The sequence below is a fragment of the Anas platyrhynchos genome, chromosome 1, assembly GCF_047663525.1.
Source record: "Anas platyrhynchos isolate ZD024472 breed Pekin duck chromosome 1, IASCAAS_PekinDuck_T2T, whole genome shotgun sequence".
Classification (NCBI taxonomy): Eukaryota; Metazoa; Chordata; class Aves; order Anseriformes; family Anatidae; genus Anas; species Anas platyrhynchos.
The window spans coordinates 114,836,108-114,856,951 of NC_092587.1; the positions used below are offsets into that span (position 1 = coordinate 114,836,108).

At 57.9% G+C, this 20,844-nt stretch overlaps 1 protein-coding gene across 1 annotated transcript; it reads right to left on the minus strand.

Annotated features, from left to right (window-relative positions):
* Positions 1-5,396: 5,396 nt before the first annotated feature.
* Positions 5,397-19,591, minus strand: LOC113840961 (maestro heat-like repeat-containing protein family member 2B). Its single transcript, XM_072033065.1, has 39 exons — positions 19,463-19,591; positions 19,157-19,281; positions 18,700-18,822; positions 17,936-18,101; positions 17,630-17,728; positions 17,149-17,300; positions 16,728-16,871; positions 16,282-16,374; positions 15,930-15,999; positions 15,723-15,836; positions 15,563-15,636; positions 15,192-15,311; positions 14,943-15,050; positions 14,585-14,747; positions 14,280-14,462; positions 13,841-13,893; positions 13,523-13,630; positions 13,127-13,246; positions 12,865-12,987; positions 12,604-12,759; positions 12,196-12,318; positions 11,929-12,008; positions 11,597-11,735; positions 11,420-11,512; positions 10,951-11,055; positions 10,628-10,751; positions 10,164-10,276; positions 9,922-10,074; positions 9,537-9,691; positions 9,202-9,364; positions 8,735-8,922; positions 8,088-8,225; positions 7,779-7,890; positions 7,442-7,585; positions 7,039-7,221; positions 6,743-6,895; positions 6,130-6,252; positions 5,803-5,905; positions 5,397-5,500 (listed from the first exon to the last, which is right to left on the minus strand). Exons 1-39 carry the CDS (start codon positions 19,485-19,487, stop codon positions 5,412-5,414), a joined length of 4,800 nt encoding a protein of 1,599 aa, XP_071889166.1. The 5' UTR covers positions 19,488-19,591; the 3' UTR covers positions 5,397-5,411.
* Positions 19,592-20,844: the final 1,253 nt, after the last annotated feature.

The following is a 20,844-nucleotide window of genomic DNA, read 5'->3' on the forward strand; positions in this document are numbered from 1 at the left end:
CCCAAAGAGAATAAAAAAATAAAAAATAAAAAAACACACAGAAAAAAAGAGCGACTCTGCGCCCCAGCGACTCTGCGCCCCAGCATTTTCTGTTTCTACTGACCATAACGCAAATTCTGCATTCACATTAATGTACCTTTTTCACACAGCCCGTTTTTCAATCTTCCAAATACTTAAGAACATTCTTCTAAGTCAGGCTTACCTCTGTGCGCTTCAGTTTGGGGGGCCTTTCCCCCCCCCCCCCCCCAGTGCTTTGAATGGGGCCTAGAACCCACGTAAGGTATTTCACTGAAAACAGACAAGGTGAAGGAAGTACTCAAACTCCTCAACAGTAACAACCACAGAACCCAGGAACACTTACCTGTAGTCTTCTGAACTCGAGTCACTTCCAAAGCGTTTCGCTGTGATATAGTGCCACCAGCATTTTACTGAAGAAGGTGCCACCAATGTAAGTAGCTCACAGAGACGCTAAAACTATTGCACAGAGAGGGCAGAAAACATGAAGGAAAAGCAGCCTCTTGGGGAACACTGAGCCCAACTCACCTCAAGAGCAAAATACCCCAGGCAACCTAAGCCTCAGTCTTTCCTGGGGGAGGCAATTCCCCCCACACCTCCTCAGGCTTCCTATATAGCAAAGGTCAAATGACCCACACCTGGCCGGTTTCACTTAACAAGGGTGGAACCAAGAGACCTTGTGGAATAAGCTCGTCTACCTGGCTTCAAAGTTTTAAGGTCAATTGCTCCTTATCACTAGTAGAAATAACCTGACAAGGGGCTTAGTGGTTAGAGTTGACCTAATGAATTAACTACAAAATTTGCACGAAGGTCATATTTCTGTTAGTCATTCTGTGAGGAACATTAGTACAGAGCCTGTTAAAAAAAAAAATACAAATAAATAAAAGATATGAATAAAAAAGAAAATGACCTTAAAGGCAAACTTGCCATCATAGATTTTCATCTGTCTAGTCATGACAGATAAAGAATTTAGCAATCAGAATTCCTTTTCTTGATATTAATGTTATTTAAATTTTCTTTTCTGAGATCCCTTCTTTATGCAGGACTTTTCTAAATCTAGCCCCATGACCTCTGACTGCACTATTTATAGAATCATAGAATATCCCAAGTTGGAAGGGACCCATAAGGATCATCAAGTCCAACTCCTGGCACCGCACAGGTCTACCCAAAAGTTTAGACCACGTGACTAAGTGCACAGTCCAATCGCTTCTTAAATTCAGACGGGCTTGGTGCAGTGACTGGTTCCCTGGGGAGCCTGTTCCAGCGTGCAACCACCCTCCTCTCGGTGAAGAACCTCTTCCTGACGTCCAACCTAAACCTTCCCTGCCTCAGCTTAACACCATTCCCGTGGGTCCTATCACTGGTGATTACAGAGAATAGGTCAGCACCTGCCTCTGCACTCCCCCTCGCGAGGAAGTTGTACGCTGCAATGAGGTCCCCCCTCAGCCTGCCCTTCTCCAGGCTGAACAGGCCCAGTGACCTCAGCCACTCCTCATACGTCTTCCCCTCTAGGCCCTTCACCATCTTTGTCGCCCTCCTCTGGACGCTCTCCAGCAGTTTACTGTCCTTTTTGTACTGTGGTGCCCAGAACTGCACGCAGTACTCCAAGTGAGGCCGCACCAGCGCAGAGTAGAGCGGGACAATCGCTTCCCTTGATCGACTAGCAATGCTGTGCTTGATGCACCCCAGGATACGGTTGGCCCTCCTGGCTGCCAGGGCACACTGCTGGCTCATGTTCAACTTGCTGTCAACCACCGCCCCCGGATCCCTCTGTGCGGGGCTGCTCTTCGGCATCTCGTCACCCAGTCTGTACGTATAGCCAGGGTGGCCCCGTCCCAGGTGCAGGACCCGGCACTTGCTCTTGTTAATCTTCATGAGGTTGGTGATCGCCCAGCTCTCCAATCTGCCCAGATCTCTCTGCAAGGCCTTTCCACCCTCAGCCCCTCAGCTGAGTCTACAACTCCTCCAAGTTTGGTGCCATCAGCAAACTCGCTCAAAACACCTTCTAGTCCTACATCTAAATCGTTTATAAAAACATTGAAGAGGACTGGCCCTAAAATGGAGCCTTGAGGGTCCCCACTAGTGACCATGTGCCAGCCTGGTGTGGCCCCATTTACCACAAGCCCTTGAGCCCTGCCTGTCAGCCAATTGCTCACCCATCGCATGATGTTTTTGTTAGGTTGTATGCTGGACATTTTGTCCAGTAGGATCCCACGGGAAACCATGTCAAAAGCTTTGCTCAGGTCCAAAAAGATCACGTCAGCTGGTTTCCCTTGATCGACCAGATGGGTGATCTTATCATAAAAGGAATTCAGATTTGTTAGACAGGACCTACCCCTCATGAACCCGTGTTGGCTGGGACCAATGACTGCATTGTCCCCCAGGTGCACTTCAAGAACTTCAAGGATCATCTTCTCCATAATTTTACCAGGTGCTGATGTGAGACTAACAGGCCTGTAGTTGCCACGGTCTATTTTCTTGCCCTTCTTGAAAATTGGTACGACATTTGCCAGCTTCCAGTCCACTGGGACCTCTCCAGATTCACAAGACTGTTGAAAAATAATTGAGAGAGGTCCCGCGATGGCGTCAGCCAGCTCCTTAAGCACTTTGGGATGAATCCCATCTGGACCCACAGACTTGTATAGATCCAGGTAGAGCAGCAAATCCCGCACACGTTCAGGGTCGGTTGGGAGTTTATCGTTCCCACCGTCATGGTCCTCCAGCTCAGGGCACCCGGGGTGTATTTACTTCGGCTGCATAGAAGCTATCACACATAAATGCCAGGATCCGGATCCTCACTCCCTATTCAGGTCAAGGACTGGGCTGCAAGTTTTGGCTTTAATTTGGTTACCTGCCTACATTGCTGTTTCCTGGCAGGTCATGGGAAGAAGATTAGCTGGCTTGCGGCAGCTTACATACACGTGGCTTTTAGGCCGCAGTCAAAGCGTTCCTCTAGATCTGGAAGTTTGAAGATGGTTGGAAAAGCCATCTGAGTGGTTAGAAAGCTGCCTGGCAGAGAAGGACCTGGGCGTACTGGTGGCTAGTCGACTCAATATGAGCCAGCAGTGTGCTCAGGTGCCCAAGAAGGCCAACAGCATCCTGACTCGTATAAGAAACAGCGTGGCCAGCAGGACTAAGGAATTTAAGAAGAGATTGGACTGTGCACTTAGTCACATGGTCTGAACTTTTGGGTAGACCGGTGCGGTGTCAAGAGTTGGACTTGATGATCCTTAAGGGTCCCTTCCAACTCAGGATATTCTATGATTCTATGAAGCGATTGTCCCCCTGTACTCGGCTCTGGTGAGGCCGCAGCCCAAGTACTGTGTTCAGTTCTGGGCCCCTCGCTACAAGAAGGATATTGAGGGGCTCCAGTGAGTCCAGGGAAGGGCAACAAAGCTGGTGAGGGATCTGGAGAACAAGTCCTACGAGGAACGGCTGAGGGAGCTGGGATTTTTCGGTCTGGAGAAAAGGAGGCTCAGGGGCGACCTTATCGCACTCTACAGATACCTTAAAGGAGACTGTAGCGAGGTGGGGGTTGGTCTGTTCTCATATGTGCCTGGTGATAGGCTGAGGGGGAATGGGCTAAAGTTGCATCAGGGGAGGTTTAGGATGGGTGTCAGGAAGAACTTCTTCACCAAAAGGCTTGTTAGGCATTGGAATGGGCTGCCCAGGGGAGTGGTTGAGTCACCATCCCTGGAGGTCTTTAAAAGATGTTTAGGTGTAGAGCTTAGGGCTACGGCTTAGTGGAGGACTTGTTAGTGTTACGCCAGAGGTTGGACTACGTGATCTTGGAGGTCTCTTCCAACCTAGAAATTCTGTGATTCTGTGGTTCCCAGCCTGTCTCTAAAGATAGTTGTTTAGTGCTAAAATGTGAGTTTCCTTTCTGGTACATGACCATCCTAGTCTTAAGATTTCCAGTACTCAGTCGTGTACCCCAGACTCCCGTGTTTTGAGAGGGATTGTACTCCCCTTACCTAATATGGGAATCCCGTTTTTGTGCCTCAAGGGTCAATGGTGTAAGGCACTTAGAAATCATTGCGGATTGTGGTTGTTGTCAATTGCCACGTAAATTAAGGCCATGCAAGTACCTTCTACTCTTTCATCTTCCCTTTCATTTGTTGTCAGGTTACTACTCAATATTACACCTTTGGTGAGAAGTCCTAAAAAAAACAACATTACATCTTAATGTTAACAACTCTTGTTTTATATTTGACGATATATTTATATTCTTGTTTATATTCGAAATATATTTATTATTATTTATTATTTTTTTAATGAAACAATAAATACTTGATGATTTCTATTTGTTGTCAATATATTTCACTTTGTGTTAGAGAATACTATTTCTACAGAATTGTCTATGCTGCCTTACTAGAGGAAAAATTTAGCCCAGTTTACTGGAAGTCACTTGAGATTGACACCAAGATATAACCTGAACGTGTTTTTTGAAACTGTACTTGACATATTGTAGTAACTATTTCTCAGTGGAATAAAATCTGGAGCATTTGGTATAGTCCTGTAGAAGAGGGACTGAATTGCTGGTGACTTCAGATAACTACATTAATCATAAGGCTTAGACATGCTGGTCATAGGACTCTGTTAAAATTAGGTTGCAAGAAAGAAAATTGCCTGAGACTGCCGCTTGGGGGGAGGAGGTGGAAGAGGGTGGATGGCATTTTGGGTTTCTTTCCTTTGTTTCTCGCTTCTCTAGCTTGTTAGGAGTAGGCAATGAATGTGACTGTCTCCCTACTCTGTTTGGCCTGTCACGATCATTGCTGAGCAATCTCCCCGTCCTTATCTCAACCCTCAAGCCCTTTGCATCCTCTTTTCTCCCTGTTCCTCTTGGAGGAGGGGGAGTGAGAGAGCGGTTGTGGTGGAGCTCAGCTGCCCACCCGAGTAAAACCATCCCAGAAGCACATGTTGAGAACTGCTTTGGAGAGCAGTTTTCCAAAGATGCCCAAGATGAGTTCCTGGAAGGTGCAAAGGGTGCAAAGGGCTCTTCAGTGAAACCTGGGGGAAAAAGGTAAGATCCAGGTTACAGTAGTATACATCCTCTACGCTCCTCACGAAATGGACACGTTGGGAACAGGAGTGGCAAGCAGTTTCTTTTTAAGGGAAGAAACCAATTTGGAGGGGCGACGTTTGCTTTCTCCCGTTTGCCAGCAGCCTCTCCTGATCGCGGTGACGTTTGCTGGATAACCCTGGGAGGCCTCATGGTGAGGTCCACCAGCTCCTTCAGAACCCATTTGTGCATCCTGCCAGGCTTTTCCCCACAGGCCCCAACGTGCCCCCCTGGCCCTACGAAAAAGACCCTTCGTCCGCAGAGGGGAGGCCACGTTGAGTTGGATTTCCCCAAGGACACAGCGAGCGCTGAGACCACGTACATGTACAGAGTTTTATTGTCCACAGGGTGCCACGGCCACAGAGGGCCTTGTCTGCCTTCTCCACACTTGGGCGTCCTCAGTGCTGCTCGGGCCCTGGAAAGCTGCAACAAGACAGACAGAGCTGTGAGCAGCCAGCCCAGGCAGCTGTGCCCCCTGCCACCCTGGAGCTGCTCTCCAGATTCTCCAGATCACTCCTTGATGGTTGCTCAAGCTTTTGAAGGAACTCGGAGGCAGGTTGCAAGGAAAAGCCCTGCGTCCCTGTCTACCCCATCTTCAGCCCATGGGACACAGCACGGTGTCTGCCCTGTTCTGCAAAGGCAGGGCCCGGAGGAAAGAGAAAGCAGAGGCCCCTACAGCTCTCTGGTCAGGAAAGGGAGCGGTAAGTTCCAGTGCGGGCTCTCACCAAGGATTTCGAAGGTCGATGGGTGCAGCCTCTGCCCGTTCTCTAGGCAGCCTCTCCTGGCTACGGTACGGAGCCTCTCCAACTTTGAGGGGGCGTATCTGGCCTAGGGCAAGACAGGAAGGCACAAGTTCACGGGGGTCCAAAAAGATGCCTTCTGTTGCCCCTCAGCCAGCTGGGGCAGGGGGAAGGGGAGAGGCAGTGGGTGGCCAGGAGGGATGGCCATGGCCCAGTCCCGGCCAGCCCCACGTGCATCACCGCGCACTCCCCTGAGGGAGCCCGGGCAGGGCCGCAGGGCCCTGACGTCTCGCTGGAGCACAGCTTCCTTACCAGGTAACTGCAGAGCGCATCCTGCAGCTCTTGTGCACCCAGCCTCTTGCACAGAGAGATGATCTCCCGTGGCCGCCTCAACCCCATAAATGGAACACAGAGCCTGAAGGTGATCTTGCACATCTGAAGAGGAGAGTTGTGCCGTCATTCCTCCTCCAGCAGCGTGTCTGGGACCTGCCCAGGGAGCTCAGCCAGCCATGTGCTGCTGAGCTCCAGCTGGCGGGGGGCTGCCCGAGGGGCACTCGCTGGCAGGGGAACGCACTGGCGGCAGCAGAGGGGACCTGCTCCATCCCTTCGGCCGGCACCCAACCCAGTCCTGATGCCTGGCGGCCGAATCCGTGGGCTTGCTCCCCACTGCCTGCTCCCAGGGGAGCACCAGCTCCGGGAGGCAAAGGCAGGCACGAAGGCGCGTGGCCAGCAAAAGGGCCCAGAGGCCTGAGATGCTCGCTGGTAAGACTGCCCTGGGCAGCACAGCGCAAGGCTCGCTGGCACACTTTTAGGGGGGATCTGCAGAGACGCCCGGCAGCCGCTGAGCAGGCAGCAGTGGCAGAACGCCTCGGCCCTGGCCACGCAGCTTTCTGGGGCTTTGGGAGCAAGCTGCAAGGGCACTTACGCTGGCAACTGCCAAGTCGGGATCCCGGAGGTGCAGGAAAAGGCTGACCCATGTTTCTGCCACTTCTCTGGCAAAGAACAACCCCTTGGTCGAGGCTGAGGAGGCCAGGACTGAATAGAGGCGCAAGGCCGAGTAGCGAAGGTACTCTTCTTCCTGCAAGCAGAAAGCCGTTTGTCAGCTGGGTAACGAGGCCGAAGCAGGCACTCAGCCAGCAGAGACCATCCAGGTGGCGCGTGCAGGCCCCTGCCCACCCCACGCTTCTCAGAGCAGCGGCAGCAAGAGCTGGCTTCACTCACAGACTCGAAGAACATCTTGGTGGACCTGGCGATGTCTTCAAAGGCCGATCCCAAGTTCACCACCTGCAGCACCCTCACAAGCTCAGCTAGCGCCAGCATGCTTTCTGCAACCACCTCGGGACGGGCAGTGCCCGCCAGGCTCTGTTGCAGCACCCGGACAACTCGTCTCCTGCACTTCCGCACCTGCAAAGCCAAAGACGTGCACAGACTTTTTGACTCTGACATTTGGCACCCAATTTGCCCTCGGCAGCCCTGCTGGCATGAGGGAAAGGAGCGCGGCCTTAGGAAGGAGCCCTGCTTTTGCCTTTGCCGCTCTGTCCAGGCCCTTGAAGCAGCTCTCCCCTGGGGTCTTGCTAGGGAGGGGAATATCCCTGCAGTCAGAGCGCAGGGAAATCCGTCTCACCTCCATGGGCACGCTGCCGGCTGCGTTGCCCAGAGCTCTCGCTGCCAGCTGCCTGATGGTGCTGCTTCGGTGGTATGCTTTCTCAGCCAAGACACGCAGAGTCTTCAGGACGTTCCTCTTCTCAAGAGGCGGCTCCTTCATCAGCTGCAACAGAGCAACACAGCCACGAGAGTCAGGACACAACCTCAGCCCAGGCACAGCACACAAGCAGGCTTCGCACAAAGGAGTCTTGATGGGGGAGCTTGCTTCTCATCTCTCCCCACAGCAAGAGGCAGCCCAAGCAGCAACCTCTTTCAGAAAAGCCCTGGGGAGCCCCCCTGCCCTCCTACTGCCTCACCTCAGCAAAGAAAGCCATGGCCGTCAGCTGCAGGTTTGCTGACGGGTAGCACAGCCACTGGGAGAAGATCTCAATCAGCTCCCGGGAGATGAGCTGGGCACGGAGCAGGACACTGCACAAAGAGCACAAGGGGCAACGCCCGGTCAAGTGGGAAGGCTGCAGGCTGCCACCGCGGACTTCCCCTCCTCCAGCACAGGCGCTGCTCTGCCCTGCAAAGAGCTCCCCAAGCACGCAGGAAAGGGCCCCGGCAGCCGTTCCCCTGGGCGCAGCCACCGAGAGGAAGGCGAGATGCTGCCCTGGGGCTCTCACCTCGTCAGGAGGCACATGCCCTCGGCATAAGTGCGGGGGCTCTCCAGCAGCGCCGACATTTTCTGCCTCCAGAACGGCGTCAGCCAGCTCTTCTCAGCGCATTTGGTCAGCACTGACAGGAGAGTTTCGCAGAAAGGCCTGGGAAAGAGCAAGAGCCAGAGAAGTCTCAGATCAGAGCAGTGTTCCGCAGGGGAAGACTTAGCAGAGCAAGAACGCTCAGCAGCTTTACAAGCTGGTTTTTCACTCCTCCCAAGCTCCAGCGAGGGAGGGAGAGGCAAAGAAGCGCAGAGGCAACGCTCTGTAGCCACCAAGTCTGTGGCAAAAGCTGGCCAGAAAAGCAACTGTGTGGCAAGGTGCCGTGTTGTGTTGTGTTGTGTTGTGTTGTGTTGTGTTGTGTTGTGTTGTGTTGTGTTGTGTTGTGTTGTGTTGTGTTGTGGGGGAACTGATCTGAGCACTCGAACCTCCCCAGTGAGGCAGCACCGCCTGAGTGCAATGCTTGGTACACCCTGACAGGCCGGGAATTACACCGGCAGAGCCTCCACAGCTGCCCGTGGCCAGAGCTGGGCCACAAAGCAGGACAGGAAACACACACCCATGCTTGGCTAGGCCATTCAAGCCCCCCTTGCCCTGCTCCTCCTGCCCCTGACCTGCACACGTTGCCCTCTTGCCGCTGATCCTCAGCGTGCCCTCTCCAGGGGCTGAGGGGCGCAAACAGCATCTCTTCCCCCAGTGCCTTGCTGAGCTGCAGCAGGAGCCCAGGGAGGAGGGAGGGAAGCAAGCTCTGGACCCCCTCTTTGGACTGCACGGACACCATTTCGGAGATGGCACGGGTGACCTGCAGGGAAATGAGAGCACCCGACAAGCACCCGTTAAACAAGAGCTTTGCCACCAGCCCCAGCCCGCTGGCTGCCTGGGGCACTTCTACTGCCTGCACGCCCCGTCTCCGGGACAGCCTTGCAGCCTGGGAGCAGCGGCTGTCCTGGCCGTCCCCAACTGCTACCGCTGAGACACTGCAGCAGTGTCCTGGCAGTGTCCAGAGACGCTTGCAAAGGGCACCCAATGCCTTGCCCTCAGATTGGCAGTGGGGGAGCAGGCACAAAGCCTCTGAACGTACAGTCAAGGACTCCGCAGAAGGCTGCTGGGCGTGCAGCCTGCCACTGGACGAGCTGGGCTGGGAGCTGTCGTCTCCCACTCTCCTCAGCTTCCTCGCTAAGCGCTTCAGCACACCGATGCCAATGCTGTCTCTCCCCAGAGTCCTCCACAGCTCCAGTGTGTTTCTGCCAAGAGATGTGCAACCATGAGCCCGTCTGCTCTGTTCCCAGTGGTACAAGCACACCTCTGACATTTGGCTGGAGGACAAGGAGCTGCTGCTTCCCTTGGATCGCCCGAGGGGAGGGGAGGCAAGCTACGGCTCTCTGAGCCCAGCAGGAAAGGGAGGAGCGCATGTACCTGTCCATAGGCACAAACTGCTCGAGGATGACGTTCATCGTGAGCCTCTCGTGATGGCGGGCCAGGATCAGCACCGCATGGTGCACGAAGTACATGAACGAGGGCTCCAGCATGGACTCTGTGCAGCTGTGCAGGGTGGAGAGGATTCCTCGCACCTGAAAGAAGCAGGGGAGAAAGAACGTCTTGGCACGGGAACATGGACGTTCAGCCCATGAGCCACGCCTGCTCCCTTGCCATGCTTTCACGCTCGAAGGCGAAATTTCACCCCTAGCACCCTGCCCGAGCCCTGACTCTGCCCCGAGAGCTTCTTTAGCACACAACCGGCAAGATGTGTGGTGCGACAGCCAAAGCGAGAAAGTCCAAGGCATGGAAAAAGGTCTCTTACGTCTGGACCAATGTCCTTTCCCCATGTTTCCAGAAAGGTGAGCATCCAGCTGCCTGCAGCACGCACGCGGCTTCCTCTGGCACGCCGGAAGGGATCCTGGATGGCATTCATGAAGTCTCCAGCCTGTTCTTTGGGGACGTTTTTGCAAACCATCTGGAAAGATGCAAGAACCAGGAGAGATCGAGAGCCCGGCTCCGCTCCAGCTCTTCAGAACATCAGGCAAGCTTGAGGGCACTCCTTACCTCTGCGATTTGGATGGAGGTCTGGAGCTGCTGAGAGGCGTCGCTGCGAGCACTCAGCCCCTCACACAAGCTCGCAGGGTCGTCTGTCTGCAACAGCCTGTTCGTGGCCTTGGCTGGAACGAGCACGGGGAGAAAAGGGGAGTCCCACTTAGGGCACCTTCCCAGCCTTTGCTGAAGGCCAGGGGAGTCAGTTTTGAACTCGCTGCAGCGGGATGGCCCTTGCCAGGTTCTGAGTGCCCCCAGCTGCAGGAAACGCTGCTGGCAGGTGGCACTGGGTGGCCCTCTGCCAGGATCCCTCCCCAGGTGGCTGGGGAGGTGGAGGACGAACAGGCTGGGGACAGGACAGCAGCCGAGCACCGTGCCTCTCCTTTCCCTCCTGGCGGCAGGGCCCAGCCCCCGCGGGGGATCCTGCTAGGGCCAGGCGGGGCAGAGGGCCGGCAGGCGCCTGCTCTACTCACACTCACCTTGGATGTGGAGAAGGGAGCTGAGGCAGGCAGCGGCCAGCTGGCGGGAGCTGCTTGTGGGCTCACAGGTCAGAGGCCCCAGCAATCCCGCCAAGGCACCAAACGGCAGGTAGGCACCTCTTGTCTGCAGAGGCGAGAGGAAGAACAAGGGCTGCAGGTGGCCCCAGCACTCCCTTGCGTCTCCCACCCGCGCCCTGCTCAGGCCAGGACTGGGCAGAGTGGGGCTGGGCACTGGGGGACCCGACAGCCCGTGCACAGCTGGGCAGAGCTGCCCTGCCAGGCCCCCTTGCAGCTGGGAGCACACGCTGGGCATCCTTCCTCACCTGAAAAGCCACTCCATCTCTGCAGTCCTCCAGCAGCTGGGTGCAGACCTGCAGGGCCCTCTTGCACACCCACGGCTTGTCCGAGGAGAGCCAGAACCACAGCACCTGGGGCAGAGCAGCTCTGGCTGCCAAGGGGCATCTTTCCCTTCCCGCCATCCCTTTCCATTTCCCTCCCTTCCTGGCACTTGCCCTGAGGGCCTGCCCTGCGGCACTGCCCCACTCTCTTCAGACGCACCTGCTCCCACCCAGGAGCTTTTCCCTGCAGCCAGCTCCCTGCTGCAGCCAGCTCCCTGCTGCAGCCAGCCAGGGGCTGCCTCTTGGCTTCCCCCGTGCAGGGCCCACTTCTTGGCCTCCCCGAGCTCACAGTCACCTGGCATGGCAGCAGGAGGTTCCTGCTGCTCTGCTAATTCCCCAGGGGCCCCACTGCTGACAGGAGGGATGCTTGCCCCAGCACCCCATGGATACTCACCTCAGCGATGTCTACAAAGTGGACAGGGCTTGGCTTTGTCTTCAGCAGGACTGCCATGAGCCGGCCCAGAGCCTTCGTGGCCATGTGCAGGGACTGAAAGCGCAGGAGAGGGACGGAGATGCAGGATCACGGCTGCTGCCAGCACACAGCTTGTGCTGGGAAGGGACAGTAAGTTACCTGGAGCTGCAGTACTGCCTGCTCTGCGTTCCTGATCTTCCCAAGCTGCTCAGCCGCTGAGGGAAGTGGCAGGATGGCCCGGCAGCAGTCAGACAGCAGGCTGCAAATTTCCTTGCTGCTGAACGAGATCTCCAGCTTGCTGGCAAGGGGAAACAAACAAAGAGGAGTTCCTAGCGCTCTCCAGAGAGGGTCACGTGGCATCTGGGCTTGTCCTCATCGACAGCCCCAAATGCAAGCAGCCTAGGCTGTGGCAGGGAGTGCTGCTCTTTGGGAGCTCCCCGACAGGAGGAACGTCATCCCGCCTCACAGCCCCCGCAGCTCCTCACTCTTACCTCCACTGCTCCAGGGCCAGAATCACCTTCAGGTGCAGGGACGCTGCCGGGAAGTCCCAGAGAGTCGTCTTCATCAAGTTCTGCAAGAGAAAGTTGCCAAGTGGGCATTGGGCACAGGAGAGCTCTCACACCCTGCCCGGGGACGGGCACTCCTGCCAGACACTGGCTGCAGCGCTCAGGAGCTCCCACGCAGCTGAGGGAGACCTTCCTGCCTCCTGGCATGGCCCCAAACTCCCCTGCAAGACAGCCCTGGCTCTGGGCACTCACCTGCAGGATCAGCAGCAGCTTGTGCTTCAGGACAGGATGGAAGCTGCCCAAGTTCCCCACAGCTTGGATGGCACAGCCGACCTCAAGGATGCTCTGCGCCACAGCAAGATTGGTCTGCAAGTTCTGGGGCCCAGGAGAGAAGAAGAAAACCCTTGGAACTGGAGGAAGGGCCACAGGCTGCGAGAGGAACATGTGCACACGGGGGAAATCTAGGGGAAGGGCTTGCATCTTCCTGCTGGGAAGGGGAAGAGATTTCCTAGGGGAAGGGCTTGCATCTTCCTGCTGGGACAAACCATTCCTCGGGGGACCTTTGGAAAGAGACGGCCCGGCTCAGGATGCCCTAGCACGGAGGGCTTGGAGCTGGGATTGCACCCAGCAGCCCTGCCCCTGCACGCCCCGAGCTCTCACCTGGCTGCTGGAGATGGAGAGCAGCAGGATGTTGCCCGCGATGTCTGCCTCCACGTGGGCGAGCAGTTGTTCCTTGGAGGCACGCAGTGCCATGCTGCTGTGGGCGAGCATGACAGCACTGCAAGTGGCCTCAGCTCTCCTGCTGGCCTGGGTCGTCTGCGTTGCAAGAGATGCTGTGAGACGTCCGCCCCATGGCCCCCCACAGCCCACGATGAAAAGCAGGTGGAAGACAGCCAGGGAGGGAAACCCCAAATGCCTCACCTTCCTGCGTCTGGAAACCCTCAAGCCCCGGCCACTGCACGAGGTGGCAGCAAATGCTGTCAGTGTCTCCAAGACCAGGCCGAAGTGGCTGTCGGCGGCTTGGCAGACGAGAGAAATGATTCCCTGCAACAAGAGACCGAGGGACATTCGGCACGGGCCCAGCCGTTCAGTCATGGCCAGCCACAGTGGCGGGCAGCGATGAGGAGCCTGGAGCAGGGCCGGGAGAAGCCCCTTCCCCCAGGGACAGAGCAGGGAAGCTCACCTGGGCCTCAGATGGCTCCTCCGGTTGTGCTCTCGTCAGATGCTGCAGCAGGTTCTCTTGGACGTGTGGCAGTTCCTGACAAGCTCCCAGCGTCGTCCCAAGAGCCTTGTACAGGAAAGCCTGCAAGGGAACAAGCCGAGCCCGAGATGCAGCAACAGCCTGGCGTGCTGCAACGGGGCCAGCGCACGGGGAGCAGCCGAGCCCGGACGCAGGGATGGGCTTTCGCCAGCCCCGCTCAGCACGAGAGGAGGGAAAGGCCGCAGGGGGCAAGGGCCAGGGAAGCAGCGCAGACAGCCCTCGTGGGCAGAGCACCGCCTGCAGCCCCAGCCCCAGCCCCGCACGTGGGCGGGGGCCCCGTGGCTGCGCTGCCAGGGGAGAGCCGGGCAGGGAACCGACCTTCTCCCCAGAGCTGCTGGGAGAGCTGTCCAGCCACTGGCTCAGCGCACAGCTCAGGCGCTTGATCCAGGCGTCGTCCCCGATGGTTTCCAGGGATGCCCTCAGGAACTGCAGGAGAGAACAGGAGAGGAAGCGAATGCTTCTTGGCCTTTGACAAGCAGGAAGAGGCAGTGCCAAGGCACACGGCCATGCCAGAGTGGCCTTCCACGAGAGCTGTGGCCCGTGTGAGAAAGGAGAGACTCCTCTAGGAGGAGGAGTGGGGCGCCTGGGAAACACCCCTGCCACCTCTAGATGCTACGCCTCCCAGGGCTGCAGTACCTGAAGCAGACGGCGCTCCCACTCAGCAGCGTCTGGGATGTTCCCCTTTCCTCCTAGAAAGAAGACAAAAACCTCGCTTGGGACCAAGCCACAGAAGAAGAGCTGCTGCAAAGCTGGCCTGGCCCAGGGAAGCTGGTGGCTGCACCCGCTCCAGAGGCAGCCGTCCGTCCCTCCCCACGAGCACCGCCCCAGCAGGGCCATGGAGGTGCCACCAGGACCAGCACGCTGTCCAAGGGGATGGGAAGGGCCCCATCCATGTGCCGCGACGAATGGATCGCTGTGGGACTGCTCCCCCCAGCTTCAGTGCTGGCTCCCGGGCAGGGAAACAAAACGGCAGCAGAACAAGCTCTGGGCACCAGGCGGGGATTCCCCTTAGCCATGCTGGGAAGCTGACTTGCCATGCCCTCCCTCCCTCTCCCCCTCCCCAGCAGCACTTTACCTTGGAGGTACTGCAGCAGCAGGGGAATCTCGCTGTTCCACGTGGCCCCCACAGCTGCGTGGATCCTGCTGTGGAGGCTCTGCATCAGCAGCAAGGCAGCAGCTTGGAGTTTGCTGCCCGCAAAAGGAGACCCCGCCACCACCAGCAGGCGAGCCAGCAAGTTGTGCGGAGTCAGCGTCGTCTCTGCGGGGAGAAAGAAATGCTGGGTGAGATGCCGAGCCACACCGTGCCCTGCCACGCTGCCGTCCCTGCAGGACGCAGACCCCGAGGTCAGCAGAGCTCCTTGGGGGAGTTGCTACTCCTACCTTGCAAGCAGGCGTTGAGGACATCGGGATCCAGCTCGTGATGCTCATGCCCTGCTGTCAGCTCATTGCTCTCAGCCAGGGCGCGCAGACAGCGCGAGAGGGGGATCAGCATGCCCGTGTACTTGGCTGGCATCACATAGATCAGCAGCCTCGGCCACAGGAGCTGTAGGCAATGAGACAATTCAGCCCGTCAGCATTTCTGCCTCAGCTCAGAGATGGGGAGGATGGTGTGCATCTCCCTGAGCACTTCCAAGCATGCTGGGGGGGAGCTTTCAGGTGTGCAAAGGGGACTAGGAACAAATGGCCTGAAGAGAGGAGAGGAGCAGCAGCAGCAGCAGCAGGACAGAGGAGGACTTACTTTGGCCATCCCTCTCACAGAGATGTCCAGGGACCCCAGGACGTCCATGCACAGCCCTTGGAGACCTCCTTCTTCCTGGGCTTCCTGGGCAGACAGGAGTCCTGCAGCCTGCAAGACAACATTGGGAACCCCCTGCCCCGCTTGCTCTCAGTTCCTGCCCCAGAAGGCTCAGGCGTGGCCCCAGCAGGCTCCCATGCCAGCCTCCTGGCAGCAGATCTCCCCAGGGAAGATGTTGCACGCTGTCCTTACCCTTCTGCTCGAGCTCTGGCTGAACTCGCTGAAGATGTAGCCCACAACGTCCCACGCTGAGCAGCTCTGGGCATTGGCACTGAGCAGCTCCCTGATGAAGTGCAGAAGTGCCCTCCTCACCTGCCAGGGGTCAAGTGTGCTTAGCACAGGGACACCGGGACCTGCCCATGCTGGCAGCAGCATCACCTCTGGCCGTCAGCCCTCCCTCCGCTAAACACGAAGGAGCGGGGAAATGGCTGCCTGGGTCCGAGCCCTTCTAGTCCAGCCTTGCCAGGCTCTGCCTCTGCCCTGAGGGAAAAGGTTTCTCTCCCACCCCGGCCCCGACCCCGACCCCGACCCCGACGGCACAGTCCCTTCCCAAAGCAGCTCACCCGGATGCTGGGGTCCCTGCACACACGCTTGACAGCCTCCACCACCTGGGGCAGCTTCTCTGCAATCGCGGACTCTGCAAGAGGTCCAGTGAGGCATGCGTGGAGGCACAGCCCAGAGGGCGGAAGAGAGCCCTCCAAGCCCTGACCCCGCAGTACTGACCGTCACAGCGTGCCAGAGCACCGAGCAGACCCAGGGCTGCCACGCGCACGGCCTCCCTCTCGTGGCCCAGCTGGGACTCCAGGAACAGGATCGTCTCCTCTGGGCAGATCCGAGCTGTGGGGAGGAAATCCCATCCTGCATTAGCAAGCAGCTTTGGGAGAGAGCTGCCGGGACACCACGGGGCATCGCCACAGCTCCTCTCCTTACCTTGCAGCAGGATGCACTGGCTCAGCTCTGCCTTCTGCTCCTGGCTGTGCTCTGTGCTGTCGGCAGTGAGCTGTGGGAACAAGGTGGGAACATGCTGGAGCAAGTCCCAGCAGCACTGAGAGGGCCCGAAAAGAAACGGCGCTGCCAGCTCTCATCTCCCTGGGCACTGGTGGCAAGAGGACCCCCAGCCAAAACCCAGCCCACCCCACAGCGTCCCCAGGGACACACGCACAGGTCTGGAGCACCCAGCAGCCAAGGCTGAGCAGCATTCAAAGACTCGGGGCTCTGGAGTCCTCCCGAGACTCAGCCAAGAGGGAATTGCTGTGGCTGTGTGGCTGCAGGCTCCCCTTACCTTGCTGTACACGACACTGCTGATGGCAAGACACTTGCCCTTGGGGACGGGGATCTGAGCTTGCTCCAGGGCCTCCAGGAAAGAAAGGAGGCTCTGCAAGAGAACAGGAGAGGAAGAAAGGGCCGAAGCCATGTCAAGCCACTTGCGAATGGAGCAACTGTCACAGCAACACAGCTCCCCGTGCAAACAGCCCCCAGGGAGGTGGGGGCAAAGCCTCCCATCTCCCAGAGGTGGGCCCCACTGCCTCTTGGCTCCCTCCTGGCCCCAACACGCTTGCTCTTCCCTTGCCTGAAGAGCCGAGGGAGCCTCGCATCTCCACGGACCTCCCTGTTGCACGTTTCTCTAAGGGGAGCTCCCTGGCTCCTCCCTGCATGCCACAGATCCCTGAGCCCTCGTGCCACTTGCACAGACCCCACGGCCGTGCCAGGCCCTGCGCCACACCTCACCTTGGTCACCCTGGAGGTGTCTTGGACAGTCCGGTAGTGGTGCAGGAGCCAGAGAAGCTGCTCCCAGACATGCTCCCGGTGCTCCTCCTTGTGCAGGAGGACACGCATCAAGGGAGTCATGGCCCCGATGACAGCTTGCTTGTCCTGGAGAGGAAGCGGGGAGGCCCAGCGTCAAAGGCTGAAGGTCTGCCCTGCCCACAGAGCAGAAGGGCAGGGCAGAGAGGTTTTCCCCACCCCTCACCCCCCCGCCCTGCCTGCCCAAATGCCCTGGGCTTCAGCTGCTTCCCCGCAGGGAGCCCCCAGCCCCAGGCACAGAGCCAGGCTGGGGCCTTCTGCAGCCAGCCCGCTGGGCACAGACAGAGGCACAGGCACAGGGGACATCCCTGCTGCCGTCCCCAGCTGGGAAAGCAGCACTTCTCACCTCTTCCTCCTGGCAGTCCAGCAAGGTGCTTGCCACAGAGCACAACACCTGGGAAAGGCTTTCGTAGAGCTGCTCCTTCTGCGTAGCAGGCAAGGAGCATCCTTTCCAGGTGCAGATGTAAACGTTGACCGCTTTGGCCCACTGCTCCAGAGCTGCACCAAGAGAAGAGAAAAAGGAGCCTGGAGCAGGGAAGGGAGCAGCACCCCCCGCCAGCCTACTGGAAGCCCAATTTTTGCCCATCAGGGCACACGAACCCGGTAGGAAAGCCCAGGAAGGGGACCCAGGAGTTCCCGGGCACCTTCACCTCCAGCCCACAGAAACCTTCAGCCACCCTTTCCAGGCGCCCCCAATGCTTTGGGATGGCCCAGGGCTGGCAGCAGCATGGGCTCAGGCCCGCCATGCCCGCTCTGAGACCAGAGCGAGGTGCCAGGGGCTGCCCTGCCCCTGCCCCTGCCCCTGACCCTCCCCGGGGTCCACTCACCACCGCAGGCAGCACGCAGGATCCGGCCGCTCCCTAACTGGCCCAGCACGGTGCGCAGCCCCAACAGCACCACGCGCATGAAGGGGATGCACTGCAGGGCTGCGAAGAGAACGGAGAGTGGCCACGGTCAGAGCCCCCAGCCGGCACTGGCAGCGAGGGAGGAGGCAAAGCAGCCACGGTGCCCCCCAGCTCAGCACAGCTTGCGTGGAGAGGGGAAGGATCCCTTTCTATCCCAGCTCTCCCAGCCTGGCCCAAAGCGGGCGGGGAGGGGAGGGAGGGAGGGAGGATGGCGCTGCTGGACCGTACCGTTGGTGCTGAGGAGTTTGCCCACAGTGATGAGCACGAACTCCTTGGAGATCTGCCCTGGGGCATTCAGCTGGGCCAGGAGCTCGGCTAGCACGAAGCTGAAGTGGGAGCGGGCCAGAGCCACCAGGACGTCACTGGCAGCCACCTTCGTGTCTTCCGTCACGCCCTGAAAAAGAGGCTCAGGTGAATTGCCCCCCGGGAGACAGGCTGCGTGAGGCACTTGGACGGGCTGAACAGCTGCAGGTGCCGGAGCACTGGCACAGAGACACTGTGGGGGCTCCTCCTTGGAGATCTTCAGAAGCCGCCTGGACACGGTCTTGGGCAGCCTGCTCTGGGTGGCCCTGCTGGAGCAGGGCTTGGAGCAGGTGGACCCAGAGGGCCCTGCCAGCCTCAGCCATCCTGCGATCCCCTGATCTGCGAGGCAGCCAGCCCCGGCTACGGGGCTTCAGCTCGAATGGGCTTTGTGTGCTGGAGGCACTGGGGAGATGGCCCCTGCTCCCCCACAACACCCCTTGGGGACAGCTGTGCCTGGGGCTGGGCGGCTGCCACCTCTGCTCCCCTGGGGAAGGAAGGTGAGCAGCTCCCCAGCTGTTGCTCCCCGCCTAGCCCGGCAGGCTTCTCCCCAGCCGCTTGATCGAGGTCAGGGCCACTGGGGAGACTCTGTGGGGCCCCAAGGCCAGAAAAACCTGTCTGTGTGCTCCGCATTGCCCTCCAATAAATGCCTGGCAGGCTGCTCCCCTGGCCTTCCAAGAGCACCATCTCACCTGGCCAGCTGTCAGGTCCCAGGACACCTCTGCTAGCAGCCGGTTGACGACACCGCACTGCAGGCAGCTGTCATCTCCCCACAAGACGGTCTCCAGCTCGCAGTAAGTCTGCGCTCTGTCACCCTGGGGACAGAGCACCATAGGGATCAGTTGCACTTGCTTTGCTCCTCCTGCCAGCGCGCCGCCAGCTGCCCGCCCTCGCTCTGCAGAGCCTAGGGATGTGCTGCTGGGGCTGGGAAGCTGCAATAGGGACACAAAGCCCCTGGCCTCTGGGCTTGGGCAGCCATGGGACCTTGAGATGGGGCCCGGGCAAATGACTGCTCCTCGAGAAGCTCTAGGCTGGGCACTGCCCTGTGCCAGGGCTTCTGGACGAGAAAACCAGGAGGGCAGAGGTGCCGCCAGGCACAGGCTCCCCCTGCTCCCCCCGCTGCATCATGGTGGGGAGCCCCCAGCTCACCTCCTCGTCTTGCAGGCGCTCCAGCAAAGTCGCAACAATGCCAGAGGTCGGGGCCGCTTCAGGGACAGGCCCTGGCACCCTGCCTCTGCCCTGGCGACGGCTCCGTCTGGGCCAGCAGCCCACACCTGGAAGGAAGGAAAGAACGGAGCAGGTGGCATCGGTGCTGCTGGCCGCAGGGGGCTGGAGCTGGTAGGGACGAGGATCTTGGCCAGCTGGGAGAGAAATCTCCGCAGGAGACGCAGCCCCGAGCAGCCTGCTGGCAAGGGTCCTGCTTCAGCCCCCAACCTCCCTCCCGCTGCCCCTCACCGCTAAGGGCTCTCAGCCTCTCCATCGCAGCAGGATGTCCCCAGATAGACACAACGCTCTCTCTGGGTCCTCCTCCTACCGGCCCCACAAGCAACTGGGCCACAGCTGGCACGCACGGCAGAGGGATGTAGGGGGGATACACTGTGACCTCAGCACCAGGGCCTGTTACCACACAGAGGGCCGTCCCTAGCTCATGGCTGAAGTAGACTTGAGGAGGAAACTTCGGCACTGAAATCCATCCTGGCAAACCTACCGTATCTTGGTCTGGTTGTCCCTTTCACCACTTCTCCCCTGGGCTCATAGAATCACAGAACGTCCTGAGCTGGAAGGGACCCAAGAGGATCGCTGAGGCCAACTCTTGAGTCTCCAAAGTGTTATAAATGAGGTCTCAACTCAATCTGAATTTTGGAATGTTTATAAAACAAATATTTCTAAAAGGTATAAAAGGCAAGTAAACAGCGCTGGGTGTGCGGGGAGTCTACGCTCCACCAACACGCACACACAAACATCAATTTTCTAAATATACAGCACATTGCTTTACATACTAAACCCGAGGATGCCTCTACATACGCACAACCAGGAAAGGTAACAAAGAATTCTTGAAGTCCCATGCCTTAACAGTCTCCGTCTTCCATTCCTTTTCTTGATTACATACAAGTCTCCATTTTCCATTCCTTTTGAACAATATGTCTGGCTTTAAGTTGTCAAGCAACTCGGTCTTCAGGCCTTCTGTATCCCGTCATTCTTCCCAGATCGAAGAAAAGCATATCCATCTCCTTTTCAAGGCCAATAGGCCTGGGTCAAAAGGCACGTCCAGGTCAGCAGGGGGTGTAACAGCAAAAGCCTTCGATGGCTGTAGCAGCAGAGGGGCCCATGGCGTAGCAGAAGGATCAGTAAAGGAGCCCGCAGCTCCCTCACTGTCTGGCAAACCACACGTTTCTGACTGTGGTCCCACAGGGCTCTTTAAGGCTTCAGAGATTGCTCGCCAGGTGCTGAGCAGTCCCACCGCAACCTTGTGGTTTTTAGTAGCAGAGTCCCACACCTTGACCTCAATTTGGTCCCATATAACAGCAACAGCAAACACCCAGAAGCTTCCATGCCTTAACGGCTGGAGAAGAAGGAACCCGAGACTGCATGGCGTCTCCTGAATCACCCTTCTTTGTTCCCTCTAAGCTCTTTTACATTCCTGAGGGCCTCATCAATAAGAGTCTGCTGTTACCATCAACCACGGGGCTTGCTGACCCCCATGGCCACACTCCCACATCTCCCCCTTCTTTATTAATATCAATCATTTTCTTGACACGAATTATTACTCCATATATCACAATAGTATGCTAAACCAGAACAATAGATTAGTTCCATTGGAGTTAGTTCCATATTCA